The sequence below is a fragment of the Mercenaria mercenaria genome, unplaced genomic scaffold (genome assembly GCF_021730395.1).
Source record: "Mercenaria mercenaria strain notata unplaced genomic scaffold, MADL_Memer_1 contig_1425, whole genome shotgun sequence".
NCBI classification, from domain to species: Eukaryota; Metazoa; Mollusca; class Bivalvia; order Venerida; family Veneridae; genus Mercenaria; species Mercenaria mercenaria.
This window is the reverse complement of record NW_026459398.1, coordinates 1-21,286: the sequence shown is the minus strand read 5'-3', so window position 1 is coordinate 21,286 and position 21,286 is coordinate 1. Positions and strand designations below refer to the sequence as shown.

General features: G+C 35.2%; 2 protein-coding genes across 2 annotated transcripts; one reads left to right on the top strand and one right to left on the bottom strand.

Annotated features, from left to right (window-relative positions):
- Positions 1–12,053: 12,053 nt before the first annotated feature.
- LOC123560875 (putative nuclease HARBI1) lies at positions 12,054–16,450 on the top strand (the record flags this gene model as incomplete). Its single annotated transcript, XM_053532539.1, has 5 exons — positions 12,054–12,399; positions 14,843–14,944; positions 15,161–15,238; positions 15,414–15,520; positions 16,160–16,450. Coding segments are annotated over 5 exons (831 nt in total), but the record flags the coding sequence as incomplete, so codon positions are not given.
- An 85-nt stretch (positions 16,451–16,535) lies between these two features.
- LOC123559614 (uncharacterized) lies at positions 16,536–19,941 on the bottom strand. Its single transcript, XM_053532540.1, has 5 exons — positions 19,643–19,941; positions 19,331–19,462; positions 17,952–18,080; positions 16,992–17,058; positions 16,536–16,679 (listed from the first exon to the last, which is right to left on the bottom strand). Exons 1-5 carry the CDS (start codon positions 19,809–19,811, stop codon positions 16,559–16,561), a joined length of 618 nt encoding a protein of 205 aa, XP_053388515.1. The 5' UTR covers positions 19,812–19,941; the 3' UTR covers positions 16,536–16,558.
- Between the last annotated feature and the right edge of the window lie 1,345 nt (positions 19,942–21,286).

Here is a 21,286-nt window from a genome sequence, read left to right as displayed (position 1 = left end):
TACTACGAAGGTAGTGTGCTGGATATAAAACGCTGCATATATAATGCACACATATACAAATAATATATATATTAGCATGTCGCAACTTTTGTCTTAGGCATATCATTATGACTTATTGAATCATAGCAAAAATGGTTCACAAATTAACAATGTCAAATAAGTATAATATACAGAAAAAATGAAAAAATCGGTAAAAAAATAATTCATTATAAATGTGCTAGATGTTAATAGTGCTGACCCTCACAAGGTCTCATGGCCGTATATAAAGCTGCTTGACAAATTAACAGTATTGTATACAGAATACTGGCAACACTTGCAAAAGATGGACGCTGTAATGCAACAAGATCACAAAACATACACATAATACTCGCTATTCAAATGTTCTTAGTTTTGTGCAAGATTCATCAAACTATTGTAATTGATTACCGACATAAATACATGAATAAACTGAATTGTAGATAAGCATATACATGCGAGTTATTGTTTTACTTACTTACTTTAAACTTTAAGATAATCAAATATAGCTATTAGTTACCTAAAATTATCAATATCCATGTGAAATCGCAACTGGCCGCCAGTCAGATGAAATAGTATACAAACAATGTATACTGGTTATAATTTCCGTATGCTGAAATAAGTTAAACCTACCTCCTTTAAAAAAAAATTATATTTGTCATAACACTTTTAGTTTTATTTATGCAAAACATCTCCTTGATCGCACTACAGTTTTAAGAAACACTGTAACATGTACAGATATATATAAAGTATACGTTTAAGTTATAAATTCATTCTAGTTTGTATTAGATTTATCTATTTTATCTATTTGACTCTCTTTCAAAAGCGAAACGCCGTGATAGATAAAGTTTGAAAGATTCAATTTCGGGTATATTTTGGTTTTACTGGCCTTTACTTATAAAATATTTTGCTAGTATCAAAATGAAGTGAATTAAATTATAACTCTTTTGCTCATATCCTTTTCTTTTACTGAGCCTAATGATCCTGATACATATTCTATAAAATCTTTGTAGGTTAACCCAAAAGTGTGGTATTGTGTGGCATTTTAAAAAAAAGTTGACTTTGCGCTAATGGAACCATTGAACAAAAACTCACATAACCGAGAACTTGTAAGTCTACATTTTAACAGTTAATTCTTATTTTGTGTTATTCTCATCAATAATAATGTCTGTCATATGTTTACGAATCGGATAGAAATATCCGTCCGGAGGGCACCTGCGCATTGGGCGATAACGAGACTTGCCGAGTTACCGCTCATGCGCAGGTGGCCGAGGGACGGATACTTATATCCGATTCGTAAATATATGACTGATATTTTTTCTTGCATATCGTTTACATACAAGCTTTTTATTCTGACAGATTATTTTACTTGCATACCGTATTTTACAAATAATAAAATAAATAAAGCTTTCTTTGTAGTACTCTTTTATAGTAGAGTACGTACACAAAGGGCGGAAAATGTCATGACGTTTCAGTGACGCACAATAACAAAGTTCCACTTTAGTTTTATCGTTTGTAGCGTATGTTCTCACCGTAAAATAACGCACAAAATATATTTTGAATCGAGAAATATACCATAAGGAACGGAGAGGAACTATCAAGGTACCTGTTGTTGTTTTTATTTTACATAAACAATATATAATCAGTGCATGAATCGTCAGTTGTCATTAATAGCACGAGAGTAATCTGGCATGGGGATGCAAGATGGATTTTGCCGGCATGGGTAAAATCACCGAAAACACCAGTCCGGTGGGCAAGAAATATTTATACTGACATTCTCTTAGCTTTGTATCGATGGTACACTTTGTTTGTATTGTAAAACATGTTTCATCTAATTTGTTCCCTTAATAATTCTACAGCCCATTTCTTTAGAGTTTTATTGCTGGTGGGGTTTTGTTTAATTTGTAATTCATACAACATTTTTTATCACTTTTAGTTTAATTAATTTTTTTTATGTTAATTTGATTTGCTCTTCAGATTTGCTCTTCAACTTAGAGATTTTCCCATTTTTTTGTCAATTGCTTTTCTCAGTGTCATGTAGTTAAGAAATTCACCATGTCTATAGGTAGGGTAGGTTAGGTTAGGTTAGGTTAGGTTAGGTTATGTTGGTTAGGTAGGTCAGGTCAGGTCAGGTCATTTATACAACATTTTTATCACTTTTAGTTTTATTAAATTTTAGATGTTAAATTGAGTTGCTCTTCAGATATGCTCTTCAGCTTAGGGATTTTCCCATTTTTTTGTCAGTTGCTTTTCTCAGTGTCAAGTTTGTAGGTAGGGTAGGTTTGGTTAGGTTAGCTAACCTAGATAGATAGATAGGTAGATAGGTAGATAAATAGATAAATAGATAGATAGATTTTGGTATCAAACGTTGAGCACAGCATGGCAATAACAAAATGCATATCAGCAATAATAAAAAGCAATAATATATGGGTTCACCATGTCTGTAGGTAGGTTAGGTTAGGTTAGGTTAGGTTAGGTCAGGTCAGGTCAGGGCAGGGCAAGGTAGATAGATAGAGAGAGAGAGAGAGAGAGATAGAGAGAGATATTTTGGTATCAAATGTTGAACACAGCATGGCAATAACAAAATGCATATCAGCAATAATACTTCTGCTTCTGCCGTTTCGCTTCCACAATCAACATATTGATTATACTGGGAGTATGCTCAGAAAAAGTTCAGAGTTAAAAGATATACTATATACAGAGAAAAGTTAAAAACAAGAATAACTTACAGAGATTAGGCAAAGTACTTGGACACCTGGAACTTGAAAGTTTCAAGGGTCCCCACTGACACTATATCCGGTGGTAACCCATTCCATTCCCTGATCGTCCTTGGGAAGTAGGATTCTTTATGATAATCATTGTTACAGTGTGGGATTTGATACGAGTGTTCTTGCATTCCTCTTGCTTGTCGAGTTGGTGGAATTAAACGATTACTTTTATCGATGTTTACAATATCATTTACAATTTTGTACATCATATTAAGTTTTGACTCCCGTCTGCGGTCTTGTGGTGATTGCCAATCAAGGTGGTCTAACATTTCGGTCACACTAGATCGATTTCGTCTCTATGCAATACGTATCTTGCCGCCCTCCTCTGAACTTGTTCTAGTTTAGATATATCTTGCTGAAAGAAGGGATTGTTGCGGCATATTCGATATTCGAACGAACCAAACTTTTATATGCTTGCTCTTTCACTTTTGTAGATGAGATGTTTAAATTTCTCTTTAAAAATCCAAGAGTTCCATTAGCTTTAGCACAGACGTTTGCGATATGCTCAGTCCATTTAAGCTCAGATTTGATATAGACTCCGAGATACTTAACAACTTGCATTGATTCCAAGGTGTGACCATGTTATTTGTAGTTGTACTTATTTGGATGATGCTTACGCGAAATTGTTATCACATTGCATTTTTCCGGATGAAATGACATTTTCCATCGATTTTCCCAGATAGCGAGAGTATCAAGATCTTTCTGTAGAGATTGGGCATCTGATTTTGATGACACTGTTAGATATGCTATTGTATCGTCAGCAAACAAACGGACTTTTCATGTTATACCCTGAGGCATGTCGTTTATATAGTATAGAAATAAGCTTGGTCCCAGGAGCGAGCCCTGAGGGACGCCAGATTCAACAATGATACTTTCAGATGTTACCCCTTCTACGACCACGGATTGTGACCTGCCGCTAAGGAAACTTTGTATCCAACGGTTAACCTTGCCATCAATACCATAATGTTCCAGTTTTTTTAATCAGTAGGCTGTGGCTAACTTTGTCGAATGCCTTCGAAAAGTCCATAACTAGGACATCAGTTGGTTTACCAGAATCCATATTCTTTGTTACGTCGTCAATTAATTCAATGAGTTGCGTTACACAAGAGCGCCCCCGCCTAAAACCATGTTGCAAAGGATAAAAAATGATGTGACTTGTAACGTAGTGTTCTAAAAGTTTACAACACACGCACGTTAATGAGACTGGTCTATAGTTCTCAGCTTTATATTTTTGCCCCTTCTTAAAAATCGGTGTCACATGGGCTTTCTTCCAGTCGGTAGGAATGTCTCCAGTTTCGAGGGAAAGATTGAAAATTAACACTAGAATAGATGCAATTTCAGTAGAAAGTTCTTTTAGCAACCTTGGTTTAATATTGTCTGGGCCTGGTGCCTTAAATTCATTCAAGTCTTTAAGGAGTTTTTCAATTCCCTTCGATGTTATTACAAGTTCATTAATTTTCGGGTGTGATCCAGTCATGTTACATCTTGCTTTAAATTCACTGTCTGTTAAGGCTTCACTATTAGAAAATGCCGATTTGAATTGGTTGTTCAGAATAGTGGCCTTATCCAGTAGATCTGGGTAAAAGATTCCATTACTTTTCAAAGGAAACACTCCACCGCTGTCTGACTTCTTATGTTTTATATAAGTCCAAAAACGTTTTTTCCCCGAATAATCATTGTCATTTTCTTGCGGAGTTACTACATCCTCAATATATTCCCAGTATGCTCTCCCGAGCTGCCTCTGAACCAGTCTTTTAAGGTCTTTATACTTATTTTTGAATGATTGATCTGCACTTTTTTCATTTTTTGTAATACCTGTCACGTTTTCTGATTCAATTTTTTTAGCTTATAACTAATCCAAGGAAGATTTTCTTTCTGCTTTGCATTTTTATAGGGTATATGTTTGTCGGCACAACTTTCAAGTTTAGATTTAAATAAGTTCCAAAGACCCTCCACACTACTACCGTTTTGTTTCATTTCCAGGATTTCAGTATGGACTTGATTTAACTTCCCGCGCATGGAATCCCAATTTGCTTTACGATACAACGCGATTTTTCTTGGTAATTGTTTGAATTTTCTTGGAGAGACATTCACTTCCGTATATACTATGTCATGGTCAGAAATACCTGGGATGACATCAGTTCGGGGGAAACTTGATGGAAAATTTGTTACAATTAAATCCAAAGTGTTTGTTTCACGGGTTAGTTCTTCCACTAATTGTGTCAATCCATAATCATCTAGAATATCACCAAATTTATAATGATTTTCTACAAAAGTAGTATTTGGCTTAAATAACTTATTTTTCCAATCCCAACCGGGAAGGTTAAAGTCACCACCAGTTATAATAAAAGCATTCCTTGATTGGCACACTAAATTCAAACTTTTTTCAAGTTCATTTAAGCTTTTTTCATTTGATGTCTTTGGATTATAATAGGAAGAAATATACAGAGTTCTATGGCCCGTAATCTCGACTTTTGGCAAACAATTTCACAGTCAGTTTGTAACTCAGGCACTGGAGAGCTTAATAGATCACTACTTATTGCAACTAACACTCCACCGCCTTTCGTTGGTCGGTCATTTCGATAAACCTTGAACGAAGGAGGGAAAATTTGATGATCAGTAATAGACGGATCTAACCAAGTCTCTGTACCTATAATAATATCCGGTTTAGTACTTTCCAATAAATTTTGTAAACGACACTGTTTTGACTTTATTGATTGAAAGTTCACATTCAATATTTTCAAAGGTGATGTACGTTTCTCCGCACGATTTTCCGTTCTTTCCGGTGTAGAGGTGTGAATAGGTTTAAGGTTTAGGTTTTCCACCGGGCTCTCAAGCTTAGTATCCGAAAACACGCTGAAATGGTTAGTTGTACTAAGAATGTAATCAAAGCATACTGAACTGTAATTTGGACAGTCACACACAATACAGTCCCATACGACCGAGGAATTTTCAAGTTCATTGTATGTTCTAGTATGTACGTTCTGACAGTCTATGTGGTACCACTGATCACAAGTTTCACATACTATTCCTGTATCATCCCAGGTTACAGGCAGATCACATGTGCCACATGGGTAAATATACTGAACAGCAAAAAAAACTATCCAGATGTATAACTAGTACATTTTGAAATAAAAAAAAATGTCAAATTTGAATTGTTTCTTCTTACCAAAATTACACTTGAATATCTTTACGTGATAATTTTTTTTAAATCAATCAACCGTGAAGTCAGTAGTCCCACAATAGCTATTTGAAAGGCTATATCTTCTGCGCGTCAGTTGCATTGTAACATCCCAATTTGGCACTCGCGCTAAATTTGATTCAGTCGTGCGGTGCAACCAACAATATTTTTAAAACTTTATGCTGTTTTTCGAGGTAGCCAATTATCAATATTTTCAATGACAATAAAATTTCACAAAGAACGTTGTTAATTACAGGCGAACATGAATTTCGTGCAAAACGGCTATTGTGGAACTGCTGACTTCACGGTTGATTGATTTTTTAAAATTTTTACACGTGAAGTTCTTCAAGTGTAATGTGATATGAAAAACACAAGTGATTTATAAATTAATGTTTTTAAATAAAAAATACCCCAGTTATAAAACTTTTGCTTTTCAGTATAGTTTCAACAGGTCCGGGATTTACTTCAATGTCATTTGAGGTTGAGAACACCATGAACATGAGATAAGCAAGCATACTGTTCTAACAACACCTTCAATGAAAAAATGGTTGTGTTTCAGATTCAGAATGAAAGTACAAGTGTTCATCCGAAAAAGCGATTGCGCCGAATTTAACACATGTTCGCCTGTTTCAGGGCGAGTGGTATAATCCAAGCATGGAGCTTCCTGGGAAATAATCACTAATTTGACACATATCAGTATTATATAGATCCACAACATGGTTGAGTCGATAGTACTCGCAAAGTTTATCTTTTTTTAAGGTTTTTAACAATAAAAGAAAATGGCGTCACTTATTCACCGCTAACCGGAAGTGTGATTTACTTTCGTTGAAAATAATAATTTTCGGTGTCTAAGCCCGATTTTCCAGTAGTTTCTAGCAGCAATCGATAGCCAGGTGTTTTTGCAGTCTATTTGAACCAGAAAAGTGCCAGTGGAAGAGGAAAATAAAGAGATTAGGTAGAAATTATCGGTCCGGAAGAAGATAGACAAACCATTGAGATGCATGCGCACTCCCTAATAAAAAGCAATAATACCGGTATACGGGTTTAGAGGTTCGGAAGTCGAAAAGGTGTTCCATGTATGAAATGCCTGTTTCAAACAAATGTCTGTAAAGAAACATGTGTCTGTTTTATATTTGAGTTATTCCATATTATTTCTTTCGAGCAGTTTCGTAAGCATTGTTTAAAATTAATTGTGAACCAGAATGTTACTATCTCTTTCAGAAACATGAACTTAAAATTGAGTTTATCTGCATCTGCTTTGCAAGTATCATATTTAAATATGTTCTCCATATTTTTCGAGATCAATATTATACAATTTATTCCATTTAGCATCACTCCTGTTAAAGATTCCTTTTGCCCAACTGGCCTTAGAGTTTAAGAAACAGACTATATCTAACAATCCACTATTTTCATATGATTGTATAATAGTACTTCAAGATATTTTATCAGGTTTAGAATCTCACAAGAAGTCAAACATAATATTTTTATTTCTTTTCATTTTATGTACTGTTAGATTGTTTAAAACTGTAAGTGGGTATAGATGGATTTACACCTGGCGCGATCCTTAGCAACGGAAGTAAAATTTCGCGCATGCGCACTCTACGTAGGGAAAGAAAGGCATGACACACGAGAGAAAAGATTATCACTAGGACCCTTTCTCTCGCTGGTAGACTTAAATCGATTGCGCCTGAAAACCACTTCTGTTAATGTAACATGCAGTGTGTATGAGTTATACAACCATTCTGTAAATTTATAAAAATAGTGTTTTGACGGGATTTTCATTGTATTATTAGACATATTTAAACATACCAATATACTTTCTAAATATGCTGACCGACACATACCTTAAATACTGTAAACAGTATTTTTCAGAACGCTTTGTCATTTCACTTAGCGTTGTTAAAACACAGAGTGAAAAAAAAGAACACTTTCATCCAGTTAGCAAGACGGTTGCATAAATCTTTCGTATATATAAGAATACTTATAATACGTTATCTGACAATCTGACCTGTAAACTTAGTCACGTGGCATAGGTCATGAAAACGAGCTTAATAAGGATGAGCCGAAAATGAAATTGAACAGTTTGAACACATTAGCAAGTTTAAAAGTATATGCTTTGACCACATTTGACCGAAATATCAGGAATAACGATCTCCATATCGTTATAAGTTACCGGAAACAAAAGAGTTTGTTCAGCTATAAGCTTTGACGTTGTTTTACTTTTTTGAATGTCTGAATTTAGTTCGATCTTTGATTTATGCGGTCAATATGTTGCTTGATGGTAAACTGTTGTCTCGAAAATAAAACCTATACATTAAAGAAGACCATACATTAAAGAATTGTTTGGACGTTGTTGTTTCTCCGCTTTATTTTTCCATACTACAAAACAGTCGTACATTTTGCTACAGCATAAATGTTATTCCAAAAGCTATTAGAAGGGAAAATGAGACGAAAAAGAACGGGACTTAAGATATATTGAGTAAGCATGAGGTCCCATGCATATGTTCTCTATTGCAAGATGGTAATACAAGATGTCCGTACTAAATTGTTATTATTTGTGATAGACATTCTGTTAAAGCTGGTGGTATTTCTGGAAGGAAGTACTATAACATAGTAACGTGTGAAATATTAAGTTAGTAAAACAATTTTTCAATTTACTTACATGCAATTGTAACAATCATTTCTGTGTACAATAGATAATTATTTTTGTCTTCATACTAGAATGATATTCAAAACAAGGGACAAATATCAAACAGGGAATTCCATGTTCCAAAAACGCAGCCTCCCCAAAACGAAATCCACAGTACGCATACGTGCATACTACATAGAGAAATACGCATACAAAGCAAACACACGAGGACAAAACGAACAAATAAAGGAACACAGTGGGGCACTGCCTTGGAATGGTCAGTGGCATAAAAAACACTGGGGAGCTTAAACCAGGTTATGGTGTGCACCTAACCTCACTCTTACCCTCACCATGTTTCAAAGACACGGGACAGTATAAGGTGAATCTCTAACACACGTAATGGAAACAAAAAAGAATGTAAAACACAAAAATGCTCCTGTATAAATATATAAAAGAAAGCAAGCCTTAAGAACCAAAAACGTTTGTACTCAATGCCTTTGCAGAAGACAGAGCAACAAGAGAAACACCCTTAAGGGCCCGACGAAACAGGCCAGAAGAAAGATATCAAAACAACTCAGTCCTGGTGGGATTTAAAAACTGTTTATCATCGAGTCCTCCCGCTCTTCCGTCGAGGGAAGCATAGTGTCCAGTCATTTTGCTACATAATACCATTGAATTAAGTTTTATATGCAATATCGATAAAATATTTGAGCTATTGTTTCCTGAAGATTACAACTGACGTCAGTGGAACGTCTGAATCAATTTTAAAGAGTTCAAGAGTTTGGCACGAAACAAACCCACCCATATATGTTGGATTTTCGTCTGTGTGGGAATCGTTCTTTTAACGCGGCCATTTCAACTAGATCTTTGTCGTTGTTACTTTTTTTCTGATTACAGATGGGTCTCGTCTGGTAGATTGTTATTAATGTATTCGCAGGACGGCACTTGAGATATGGGTGCTTTCATTCTGTGGTGCGCTGTAATAACAATACAGCATATTATGATTCATACGAAATCAATTGTTTCTTTGCCTGTTGACAATCCCTTTCCGACATTTAAAGAAATCTTACATTAGCAGACACAAACTGTTAACAGTGACGTTTTTATTTTTAGTTTTATATACGTAGATGTAAATGTGTTAACAAGTTGAATTAGCACGTACGATACTGGCATTTCAAACACATGCAGTTACACACTTTTCTACAGATGACAACGTTCACAAAGGTAAAAACTGTAGATGAAGTAAATCCTATATTTTAACACGACATCTATTGTTTTCTTGTGCGCTATTATGCAACAATTCATTTTTCTTACATTAGTTATTACCTAATAGCGTCAAACGTAGAAAAGAAACCAACAGAAAACAGGCAAATATTTGATGGTTGGCGTCACGGATGTACATGATAATCCTTAATAACATGTTAAAATAAAAAAAAAATATCTCAAATAGATTCTAGTTATTTGCTCTTGAATAAAATCATCGTTTGTCGTTTAGATGCGAATTATTGTAACACCCAGGCTGCGCCTTCGTGATATTATTCCTTCGCATCTAAACTCCAAACAATGATTGCTTTCAATGAATAAACCACTGTTATGGATATATTATTTCTCAAGTATACAACAGACACAAAACAAATAAAGGAACACAGCGTGTGAGCCGCACAGGAACAATCAGTGGCAAAACAAAAACCCTACCGGTCAGTGATGTGCACCAGATCTTGCTCTTAATCTCCATCCAGTCATCAGTTCTAAACAGACACGTTTCTAAAGAGACGAAAATTGCAAATCTTAGCTATGAATAAAAAACTTGATAGTTTTGGAGAGCTTAAACGAAACCTCAATAAATTTGTTAAGTGTAAGTTTTCTGAACACACTGATAAATTTGTAAAGTTTAAATTGTGAATCCTTAGAATGAAATCCTTGATAGTACATTTGTAATGTAAAGTTTAGATAAAAACCTTGATAAATTTGTAAAGTTTAATTTGTGACAACATTGATAAATTTGCAAATATTAAGTTGTAAATCATTTAAATGAAAACCTTGCTGAATTGTACAGTTTAAGTTGTGAATCTTCTTAAAACAAGTTGTTACAATCTTATTACAGTTTTTGTGTTAATTAAATTATAATTCACTTCCTATTATATGCAGAATGTCAAATTATCTTAGTATTGGTAATGAGTTCATTGAATGAGTTAAATAAATCGTTAGGATGCGAGCTTCTGTACCAAGTTCAAGCATTTTAGAATTTCATTCTGTGATGTTTGTCGGCTTTAGTTACTGAATGAAATCAATTTTATTATACTACTACGACTTTGACTTTGAAATAACTTTGAACCACGTTACTAGTGTATCATCCTTTAAAATTAAATGCCAAAAGCTTAACTGATGTCACTCAAAAGGTCATTGTGACCTTGTCGCTAGACCTACAGACCCAAATATTATGAATCATCATCTAACCACAATCTTCTTATGAAGCTTTACATATATATTGAAGCGTTCTGAATTTATTGATCTGAGTCTTCTTTCATTCACATAGGCTATTGCGATCTTGTCACTTGATGTAGTAAATAAAAATCACCTATCACCAGAGGGAATTATGTAATGAATCGAAATGCAAACAGGTTCAATGTTGCTTCATTTTTCACTCTCACTTTCTCCCACAAAGAAGGCCTCCGTGGGCAAGTGGTTCAAGTCTCGGACTAAAATTCACTTGCCATTCACCGCTGCGGGATGAGTTTAAGGTGGTGGTGGTGGGGAGGGGGGGGGGGGGGGGGGGGGGGTGTATTTTTGAAACGTGTATTTTATTTATAACGTGTATTTTTAAAATGAATAAATCTCAGTAAGAATTGTAGGTCTAAAACAGACTTAAATTTTACCACTGATAACGTGTACAATTTTGGTCAGTTTCTGATACTGCTGCAAAATATTTTTAGAAATTTTGACTTAATGTACAGAACAGCATGAATAATGCACATTGCAACTTGCAAAATTCGCAAAGAAGCTTTAGTGGTTAAATAAGCTGTCGGTAGCTCGACTTGCGGTTCGTGAGTTCGAGCCCCACTGGGGTCATTACCTCAACTTCTCATGACACCAGCAGCCAATTGTATAAAACTTTTAACCGCGCGGTAACCACTAAGTGCCAGTAACCAACATGGTTACATCGTGGTAAGCGATTGTATAGATAACGTCATACGTGGTAACCGCGATATAACCACGGTTAGTTTTAACCTACCTACAGGAGCTTGGTAACCACAAAGTAACCACTCAAACATGGCCGCCATTCATTTTGTAAGACATAGACGACCTCGACAGTTTCGACGTATTGACAGACAATTGACGGACTTGACGGATGAAGAATTACGCCAAAGGTACAGGTTTTCAGCTGACAACATAGACAGACTTGTTGAACTTGTTGGACCAACTTTGGAGCGACGGACGCGACGTAACCAAGCCCTGACACCACGGCAACAAATTGATAACATTGAGATTTCTTGCTACAGGTAATTTCATGCAGGTTATCGGCGACACCTTTGGCGTAGACATTTCTACCGTCTCCCGGGTCGTGAGAGACGTTACCGACGTACTATTTGGACTGAAAGACCAATTTATCAAGTTTCCTGTGACGGACCACGACCGAAGACGGATCATGAGTGGATTTTACGCCATTCGTGGGTTCCCATCTGTAATTGGTTGTATTGACGGGACCCATGTTAAAATAATTTCGCCTGGTTATCCAGATGAGGCTGCATTTGTTAACAGAAAACACCAACACAGTATAAATGTCCAGGCGACCTGCGATCACAAAGGTATGTTTCCTTTGTTTGTAATTTAAGTATGGTATTGCACCCTTGTGCACTAGCTCTACATTTACATTGATATGTGAAATATAGAAGCAAACATCTTACTTGTTAACTTGATAATCCATATTCAGCAGTACATCTACAGAAGCTTCGCAGGCATTTCATGCAGCATTTCATTTTACAGACCTACTGTCACTTTAAACACAGGTAATTCCTAATTCCATATGTATACTTAAATTTACAGATTCTCAAGAGATAGTTAATACAATGTCTCGCCTTTACACTGTTTATTAACCTTGAAATTGGTAAACATAATATGTGTACACACAAGTGTATTGATGACATCACTTTACTGATGACATCATACAAGTACCTTGCTAAAGTAACTGTATGAAAGGCCGGTGTGGTATTTTTACAGTATACATGCAGGGCAGAGCCAAGACAAATTCTCTGTAAGAAAAAAAATGTTGGAAACCCATATTCACAGATTTCCTTTATACCGATTTTTCCTGAGGAGGATGCAAAATTCAGAAACTCCTGTTCAATATATGTCCCGGTTACCATAGAAACGAAGATGCATACATGGATTTTGTAAATTTTTTGTAAATTAACAAAATGACAGTCAGAGATTTTATGCTAAATAGGCATGTGAAGCTTGGATGTGTATCAAATGAAAATAACAAGGACTGCTAAAATTAACTGCAGTCTGTGACTTAACTGCTTGATCCAGGTAGTTAAAGTGTTGACAAGATGACATTTTATCTCTAAGGTAGAGATGCAGTGTGTCACCGTGAAGGCAAAATGTTTAGAAATGGTGTTTTTGTTGTTGTTTTCCAAATAGAGAGGCTGAAAGTGGGGAATCATCAATCAGTGTTTTTATAATAAGTTATGGACATCTGAACAGTGAAGATCTGCCTTTATTTTTGATTGCCACAGACCAAAAGAGTGATTGGTGTCTTTGACAGTGAATAGAAGTACTAGCACTGGACACCCTCCCTGAAAATAGAATTATGTTTTATGCATGAATGTTTCTTTTTCAGATTTATGGAAAAAATTGAGAAAGTCATTTCTTAAAAATTTTCATAATGTTTTAACCAAAGACCCTTTAATGGAAAAATAACTCAGTTCTTGACCTTGAATTAAATTTAAAAAATTCTATTATTGCTTGATTAATCTTGCATGTATAACATTAAAATTGTTATATCTAAATTTAATAAAAATTAATGTATTTTGAAAAAGATGCATTTGAACATATTTAAAAGAAAAAGACACATGACAGTCTTTAAATATTTGTAAAAAAAGAACATGTTTTGCAGTTCCCATTAGATTTGGTTACCAGTTTACAGCATAATTATACATGAAGTCTTATTACCCACAATCACATACAGATCTAATTGGTTATTTTCTACCAAAGATAAACTTATTGTGGTTCGGTTTTTTCAATCTTTAAAAAATACTTAGAAAATATAGCAAAATAATGGTTGAATTAGTATACTTGATTTTGTGAGACTGTTATAACATTACAACTCTTTTTCACTCAAGACTGTATCATAAAATCATATTTTCTGAGGAAATTCATTTTTCAAAAATAAAAATTTAAGACCTCATTCATGTAACAATAATACTGTCATCTGTAAAACAGCATTCATTCTAAGATATACAATGTATATAACATTCTATTTTACCTGCATGTATTTATTTAAAAAAAATAAAGTAGATTTATTTGTGTATTTTGATTAATTTCAGAAAGAATTGGGAAATATGTCTGCAACTTCAGTTTGTATTTACTGAGTATTTACTGGCACTGGAATGTGCATGATCAGGGTTTTTTTTTTCTAAATAAACTAAGCCAAGTCTTAAATCTACATTAACTAAAGCTATCCTTGAAAAGTCTGGTCATTGTCTTGATAGTTTGAAAGAATTATATACATCTAAATTTGTATCTAGCAAAATAATAACTAAACTGTAATGTAGATCATCTAATTTACTTAATTTGATTGTTAAAATATCAATTTTTAAAATATTCACTAAAAACAATATGCTGGATGAAAATGGCTGGGATATTTGTATTTCAAATCCCAAAAATTAAGTTTGTTACATGCTTAAGTTAATGTAAATTGATAACAGAAACGTTCATTTTACCACTGAAAGTATTTATACCTTATAAGTAGAAGTGTTTTTTTTTATTTTATCAAAAAAAAATGTCATTTAATAAATATTACAGAGAATTGGTCTTAAGTTGTTAGAGCTTGTGGCTAGACCCCTTTGCTGATATGTCATTTATATATTTTGATATGTTGTATGTATTAATTCGGGCTATAACATGTGTTTAAAACTACAGTGTATGCGAAACACCGTTTGCTTAATACAATTTGCAAAATTGATACTGCTCATTATGCCAATTGTTATTTGTTTAAGTGAATGTCACACATACACATTATATACACAGGGATGTTCACAAGCATCAATGCCTGTTGGCCTGGAAGCTGCCATGACAGCCACATCTTACGAGTTTCTAATGTAGGCCGGTACCTTGAAGCTCATCACCAAGGTATGTTCCATTGATTGTAGTATCAAAGTGGTCATTCTTAAAGGTTAGTTGAAATAGTTAACAGTACAGTCAATATGTTGCATTTAATTTTAATATGCAGTTAATATAAAAAGGAATATGAATATGCCGTTTAATGCTAAAATCAAATCTACCACAGTTTTACTTTTCAATACTGTTACATTACTGGTATTTTACTTTATCACATTATAATTTCAGATCCAGAGCGCGGATATTTGTTGGGGGATAGTGGCTACCCCTGTCGGCCATTTCTGCTTACGCCTTTCTTGCAGCCTGGTATGTATTTGGCTTATTCTGTGTATTGAACAATTATGTTACAATATTGGGAGTTTTCACTGTACAAGTACTTTTGTTTTAATGGTATTGCACTTTAATCAACTGAAATGATTGATACTTGCGACAAATTAAATATCAAATTTATAATTGATGCAATTAATAAATAACTTTTTAGGGAATGAAACAGAGGAGAGGTACAACCGGGCGCACATCTCCACACCGAATTTGGTTGAAAGGACATTTGGTGTATGGAAGAGGACATTCCATGTTTTACATGGGGAAGTAAGTTAGTTTCCGATATATAAGGACAATGAGTATAAACTACAGTTTTTATGTCTATCCAAAAAAAAAGTGCAATCACTAGAAAACAATATCATTGTTATATGGAAGAAGTTCAATCACTATGAAGTATTGATATGTCTAGCTGAAAAATTCAATTCTCCATTCATAGTTATGCATATGGTTCAAACTTCGCTGAGCACTGCAAGCTTGAAAAACTTGAAAAATGTCAAATGTTAAAGTCTAGGTAAGTCAATGTCAGTGTTGAAATATGCATTGAAATCAGTATAATATGGTTCCAATTTCAATGCTGTAGTTTCAAAAACAGGAAAGGATGCCAAAAGGTCAAGGTCACTCAAGGTCAAAGTCCAAATTTGCATGTAAAACTGAATTCATAATTGAAATTTCAATGTTGTAATTTCCAAAAAAAGCAAGTAAAGAAGGTCAGTACGTCAAGTAGGTTAGCCAAGGTCGAAGTTGAAATTTAAATGCAAAACTGTCAAAAAACATGATTAAAATTTGATTGCTGTAGCTTCAAAAAGAAAAAAAAGTAGGTCAGTAGGTCAAGTTAGATACTAGTATATTCTGCATAAATTGGTAATACGCAGTTCATATTTACACTGTTATATTTTATCATTGTAGATACGCATGAAGCCTCAGAGGGTGACACGTGTAATCGTGGCGTGTGCTGTCCTCCATAATCTGAGGCTGCAGTGGGGTGAACCAGAGGTGGAAGAAGCCGGTGATCTGGATCAGCCTCCCGCCGACATCTTTAATGGCCGAATGGATCGGCGAGGAGTTCGAGACCATGTGGCTCGTGCTTATTTTCAGAATCAGTAATAACAGAAGAAACCGATGATTAAGTCACACCATACATTGACGTTTTATGGAAAGTGAAGACTTGACACTTTTAACACCAATTTATTTTGGTTTCATAATTTATTTTCATATTTCAGCTTTTATATATATTCAGAAGTCTGGAATGACATATAATGTACATGTATCAACTATCAAGAATTACTGAGATAATAATTTCAAAAGTTATTTGAATTTCTCGATTGAAACATCGGCTAGCTTTGAAATCTTGTTGAAGCATTCCATCTGTGCCTCGGCTAGATCAATCTGTTTTTCAAAGTACACCGTTTGGAGGTCCTTCAGTGTTCTACAACATAAGAAAATCATCAGTTAGCTACCATGGTGTGTATGTAAACTATTGTTGTATTAGTGTTGTTTTTCTTGTTGTTTTCGGCAAAAGTATAGCAAGTGTAACATATTTAATTTATAGAAAGTAACATTTCACTATTACAGAATATCAATGTTTAAAAAATACATACATCATTATGTTACAGCTTATTTTCATTCAAGAAAAATGCATTCCTTTTAGAACTTTCGAAGCAACGAGGAACGAACAAAATATAGAAAACAACCACAGTGTTATTAAATTATACAAGTTATTTTACAATTAGGTGTTAACCTTTTGTGATTACTGCTTTTCTTTTGCTGATAACTTGTGCTCGATGATTGCTTCTGTGTGGTGACAGCTGTAAAAGAAAAAATCAAATTATATGCTTTATGTACGTGAACTCAACTTTTTATAGCGTTGTTATTTGCAAAACTCGGTGGTATACTTTTAAACAAGAGAAGAAATCGGGTTTAAATGTATGTAAGTATGGTTTTATGATATTGGTCTTCCACAGCCAAATAATAATTTAAGAAATAATGTATCTCATCCAGTGATTTGTCGTTGAATAAAATCATTGTTTGGAGTTCAGATGCGAAGGAATAATGCCACGATGGTGAATCCCGAGTAAAATAATAATACGCATCTGAATGACAAACAATTTATTCAAGAGCAAATTACAAAATAGGATCTATTACTTCGATTTTAACACGTTACCAAGCACGTTTAGGTACATCATTTACGACGTCCGCCAAATATTTGCCTTTTTGTTGGTTTCTTTTTCAACGCGCCGCTATGCCGTTTGACGCAATTAAGTAATAATTGTGACGCCTGAACAGTGAATTGTTGTAAAATAACATTACAGTAGGTCAGACCAAAGAATAAAATAAATGAGCCGCGCCATGAGAAAACCAACATAGTGGGTTTGCGACCAGCATGGATCCAGACCAGCCTGCGCATCCGCGCAGTCTGGTCAGGATCCATGCTGTTCGCTTTCAAAGTCTATTGCAATTAAAGAAACTGTTAGCGAACAGCATGGATCCTGACCAGACTGCGCGGATGCGCAGGCTGGTCTGGATCCATGCTGGTCGCCAACCCACTATGTTGGTTTTCTCGTGGCACGGCTCAATGTACTTTTACCTCTAACGCTTCTACGGCCATCTATACATAGCCGGAATTATGCAGAACATATTTAAAACAAAACGTCAACTCCTTCACCAGTGATGATACAACCGTAAAATGTATTAAACTTACTAGAACGGTTTGCGCATGGTACACAAGAATCCTCTGGATAGTCAGGTTGGATACTGACTCCCTCTGGCATAGTATCCGCCTGCCTCGCTGCTTCTGTCCCTGTTGGCTGGTTGATGTTGCACAAAGCAGCTGCGTAAGAAACAGTAAATGATAAATATCATATTTTGTTCATTCAATAATTCACATTGAAGTTAATGGACGCATTTGGCATTTACTAAGTATCAAGAATTCCAACACTTTTTTTTAAAAGATTTTCTTTTTAAAACACTTTTCGCAAATTGACCTACTTTTGGCTATTCCGCCTGAATTAGACTTTAGATAAGTATCCTTTCCAGGTGTAATTCGAACGTGTTAGAATGGGATTAGAACACGCACAACCAAGCAATTTACAACAGTGCACAACCGGCCTTCCATAGAACAGGACATGTTTATGTTTATACAGTGTCTTAAAGTAAAAACATAGGTACTTGAAATTGATAAATGGATAAACAACCATTGTTTAAATATATATTTTAAAATGTATTATATTAAGTATTGCAAAATTCTCCTTCTATTAGCGTGACATAAGATAAAATTCATATATTCTATCGACTGATTGTTTGTTTAAAGGGTACTGTTTCCCTTGTGCGCCCCGTATAAATTTACATAATTGAGCAGCACCATGGGAAAACCAACATAGTGGCTTTGCGACCAGCATGGATCCAGATCAGGCTCCATGATGTTCACCAACAGTTTCTCTAATTCCAATAGGCTTTGAAAGCGAACAGTATGGATCCTGACCAGACTGCACGGATGCGTAGGCTAGTCAGGATCCATGCTGGTCGCAAAGCCACTATTTTGGTTTTATCATGGCGCTGCTCAATTATGGCCATTGTATTCTTACGTCATTCGTGCCCTACGTCACGAATTGGTTTCGGAGAAAAGAATTAAAATTTTCTTGCATTTCGTAAACGGGACTAGATGAGATGAGATGAATAATTTTATTGAAAACTGATATTGTAGATCTATAAGGAACTAGATATGTTGCGGACTGGAAATATTCCACAAAGGATGCTAAAATACAGGTTATCTTTGAACCATGCGTTTGGAAATTGTTTAATTTCACACATTGTTTCAAGGGCATGGTGCGATTGGTGCCTGAATTTCATCGATGTTTGAAAAGCTTGTTTGTTTATAACTGATTCGTCTAGGATTGGATACAGCTACTGGGGAATTGGAAGAAGTTTGTAGGAATTACAACTTTGATAGTACAAATGTATTAACAGTGAGTCAATTTACATTTTTATTGTTTAATTTGCTTATTGTTATTTTTATCTAAAATGAAACAGATTTTAGGATAAAAAAGACAACATTTATTAGAGTTAAACTTAATAAATCACCAGCTACGGAGAATATATTCCTGGTAGTTGTATCCGCACTCTCGCTGGTCTCTGTCTCTGTGTCCTGCTGGTCCCAGCTGAGCAGATCTAGATGGTCTACAACCTGCTGTCCTATATCGACATCTGTGCAGCCTGCATCAACAACAATGACGAAATGATTTCAATTGTCGTTTTATATGAAAATGGAAATTATTCATTGTTTTGTAATTTTCTAAGAGGATTGCGTCGGTGTTCGGTACATTGCAAATCGTTGTGTATTCATGTGGAAAGTTATATCCTTTAACTATTTATATTATAATTTTACGTTCTTACCAGAAACATTGATGAGTGTGTCAGCATCTGAACACACACCATGAAAAGATGCTGAGCTCTCGTACAGGCTCGCCACAGTCTGAGAAGTCTGTGACATCTCCGGCCGTGGCGGGCCTCCTCCAGTCTTCCTCATACTGGTCCTCTCTGCTGACACATCTGTTTTCGCCATCTTTACCTGAAATTTAGCAATATTTCACTTGTCTGTAAAAGTTAAAACTAAGAATGTAATCAGTAAAAGAAATATTTCTATGTGATGACCACTTGCTATACTGTAATGCCAAATATTTTAAAATTCCTCTGAGGTGAAGTAACTTTCTTGATCCCTACAGCTCGGTAAATAATACTAAATATGTACATGTAGTAGAGGTAAAATATAGCACTTATATAAATACCCCCTACTATCGCTACTGTATATTTTATAAAATGGCGACGTGGTAGAGTGCTTCTTAGAGAACTCAAGTTCTCGGGTTTGAATCCAGATCAGTAGATCTACAAAAATTACAAATATCACTTGGTGAAAAGACAATAAACAAACCATATTCCTCCACTTTTCTTTTACTTGTTTCAAGGTCCGAGGACCGTTACCACAAGCATTTATCTCGGCGGTCACTTTTTCCCACAACTTGGCCTGTCGTTGTGCCGCCCCTGGTCCTCCTTGCGTGTGACTTGCTCGCAGGGTGCTGAGATGAGTTTTCATAAACTCCGTAATAACATCTATTTCCCGTATAGAGAACATTTTTTCCCTTTGTTTTGGTACAGTAACTGTAACGGCGGCCATGTTTGTTGACAAACAGTCGTCTGACATTTGTCCGCGAAAATTACGTCATGCACGCAGTGCATTATCGGAAAATTTACCGTGGTTAAATTGATATTTTACGTGGTTAGGTTACCGCGCGGTTAAACTGGTTTATACAAGAGAAAATAACCAGTGGTTACCTTACCACGGTATATACCGCGGTTATAGTTTAACCGTGGTATATTTTAACCATTGTTTATACAATTGGCTGCAGACAGGTGGTTTGTGCATTTAAGATTTTTTATAGATTTATTTTAGCTGGATTGTGATGAAAGCTTAAAGTTTATTTGAACCACACTCGAGTCAGCTTCCTGGAAAAAAACAAGTACTGCAGCCAATTGTATAAACAATGGTTAAAATATACCACGGTTAAACTATAACCGCGGTATATACCGTGGTAAGGTAACCACTGGTTATTTTCTCTTGTATAAACCAGTTTAACCGCGCGGTAACCTAACCACGTAAAATATCAATTTAACCACGGTAAATTTTCCGATAATGCACTGCGTGCATGACGTAATTTTCGCGGACAAATGTCAGACGACTGTTTGTCAACAAACATGGCCGCCGTTACAGTTACTGTACCAAAACAAAGGGAAAAAATGTTCTCTATACGGGAAATAGATGTTATTACGGAGTTTATGAAAACTCATCTCAGCACCCTGCGAGCAAGTCACACGCAAGGAGGACCAGGGGCGGCACAACGACAGGCCAAGTTGTGGGAAAAAGTGACCGCCGAGATAAATGCTTGTGGTAACGGTCCTCGGACCGTGAAACAAGTAAAAGAAAAGTGGAGGAATATGGTTTGTTTATTGTCTTTTCACCAAGTGATATTTGTAATTTTTGTA

Excerpts from the sequence above, each read along its gene's own strand:
- LOC123559614 (XM_053532540.1), bottom strand. The coding sequence starts at position 19,811 with ATGGCGAAAACAGATGTGTCAGCAGAGAGGACCAGTATGAGGAAGACT. Across the intron at positions 19,463-19,642 it reads CACACTCATCAATGTTTCTG|GCTGCACAGATGTCGATATA; the intron begins GTAAGAACGTAA and ends TTGTTGATGCAG. Across the intron at positions 17,059-17,951 it reads ACCATGCGCAAACCGTTCTA|CTGTCACCACACAGAAGCAA; the intron begins GTAAGTTTAATA and ends TTTCTTTTACAG.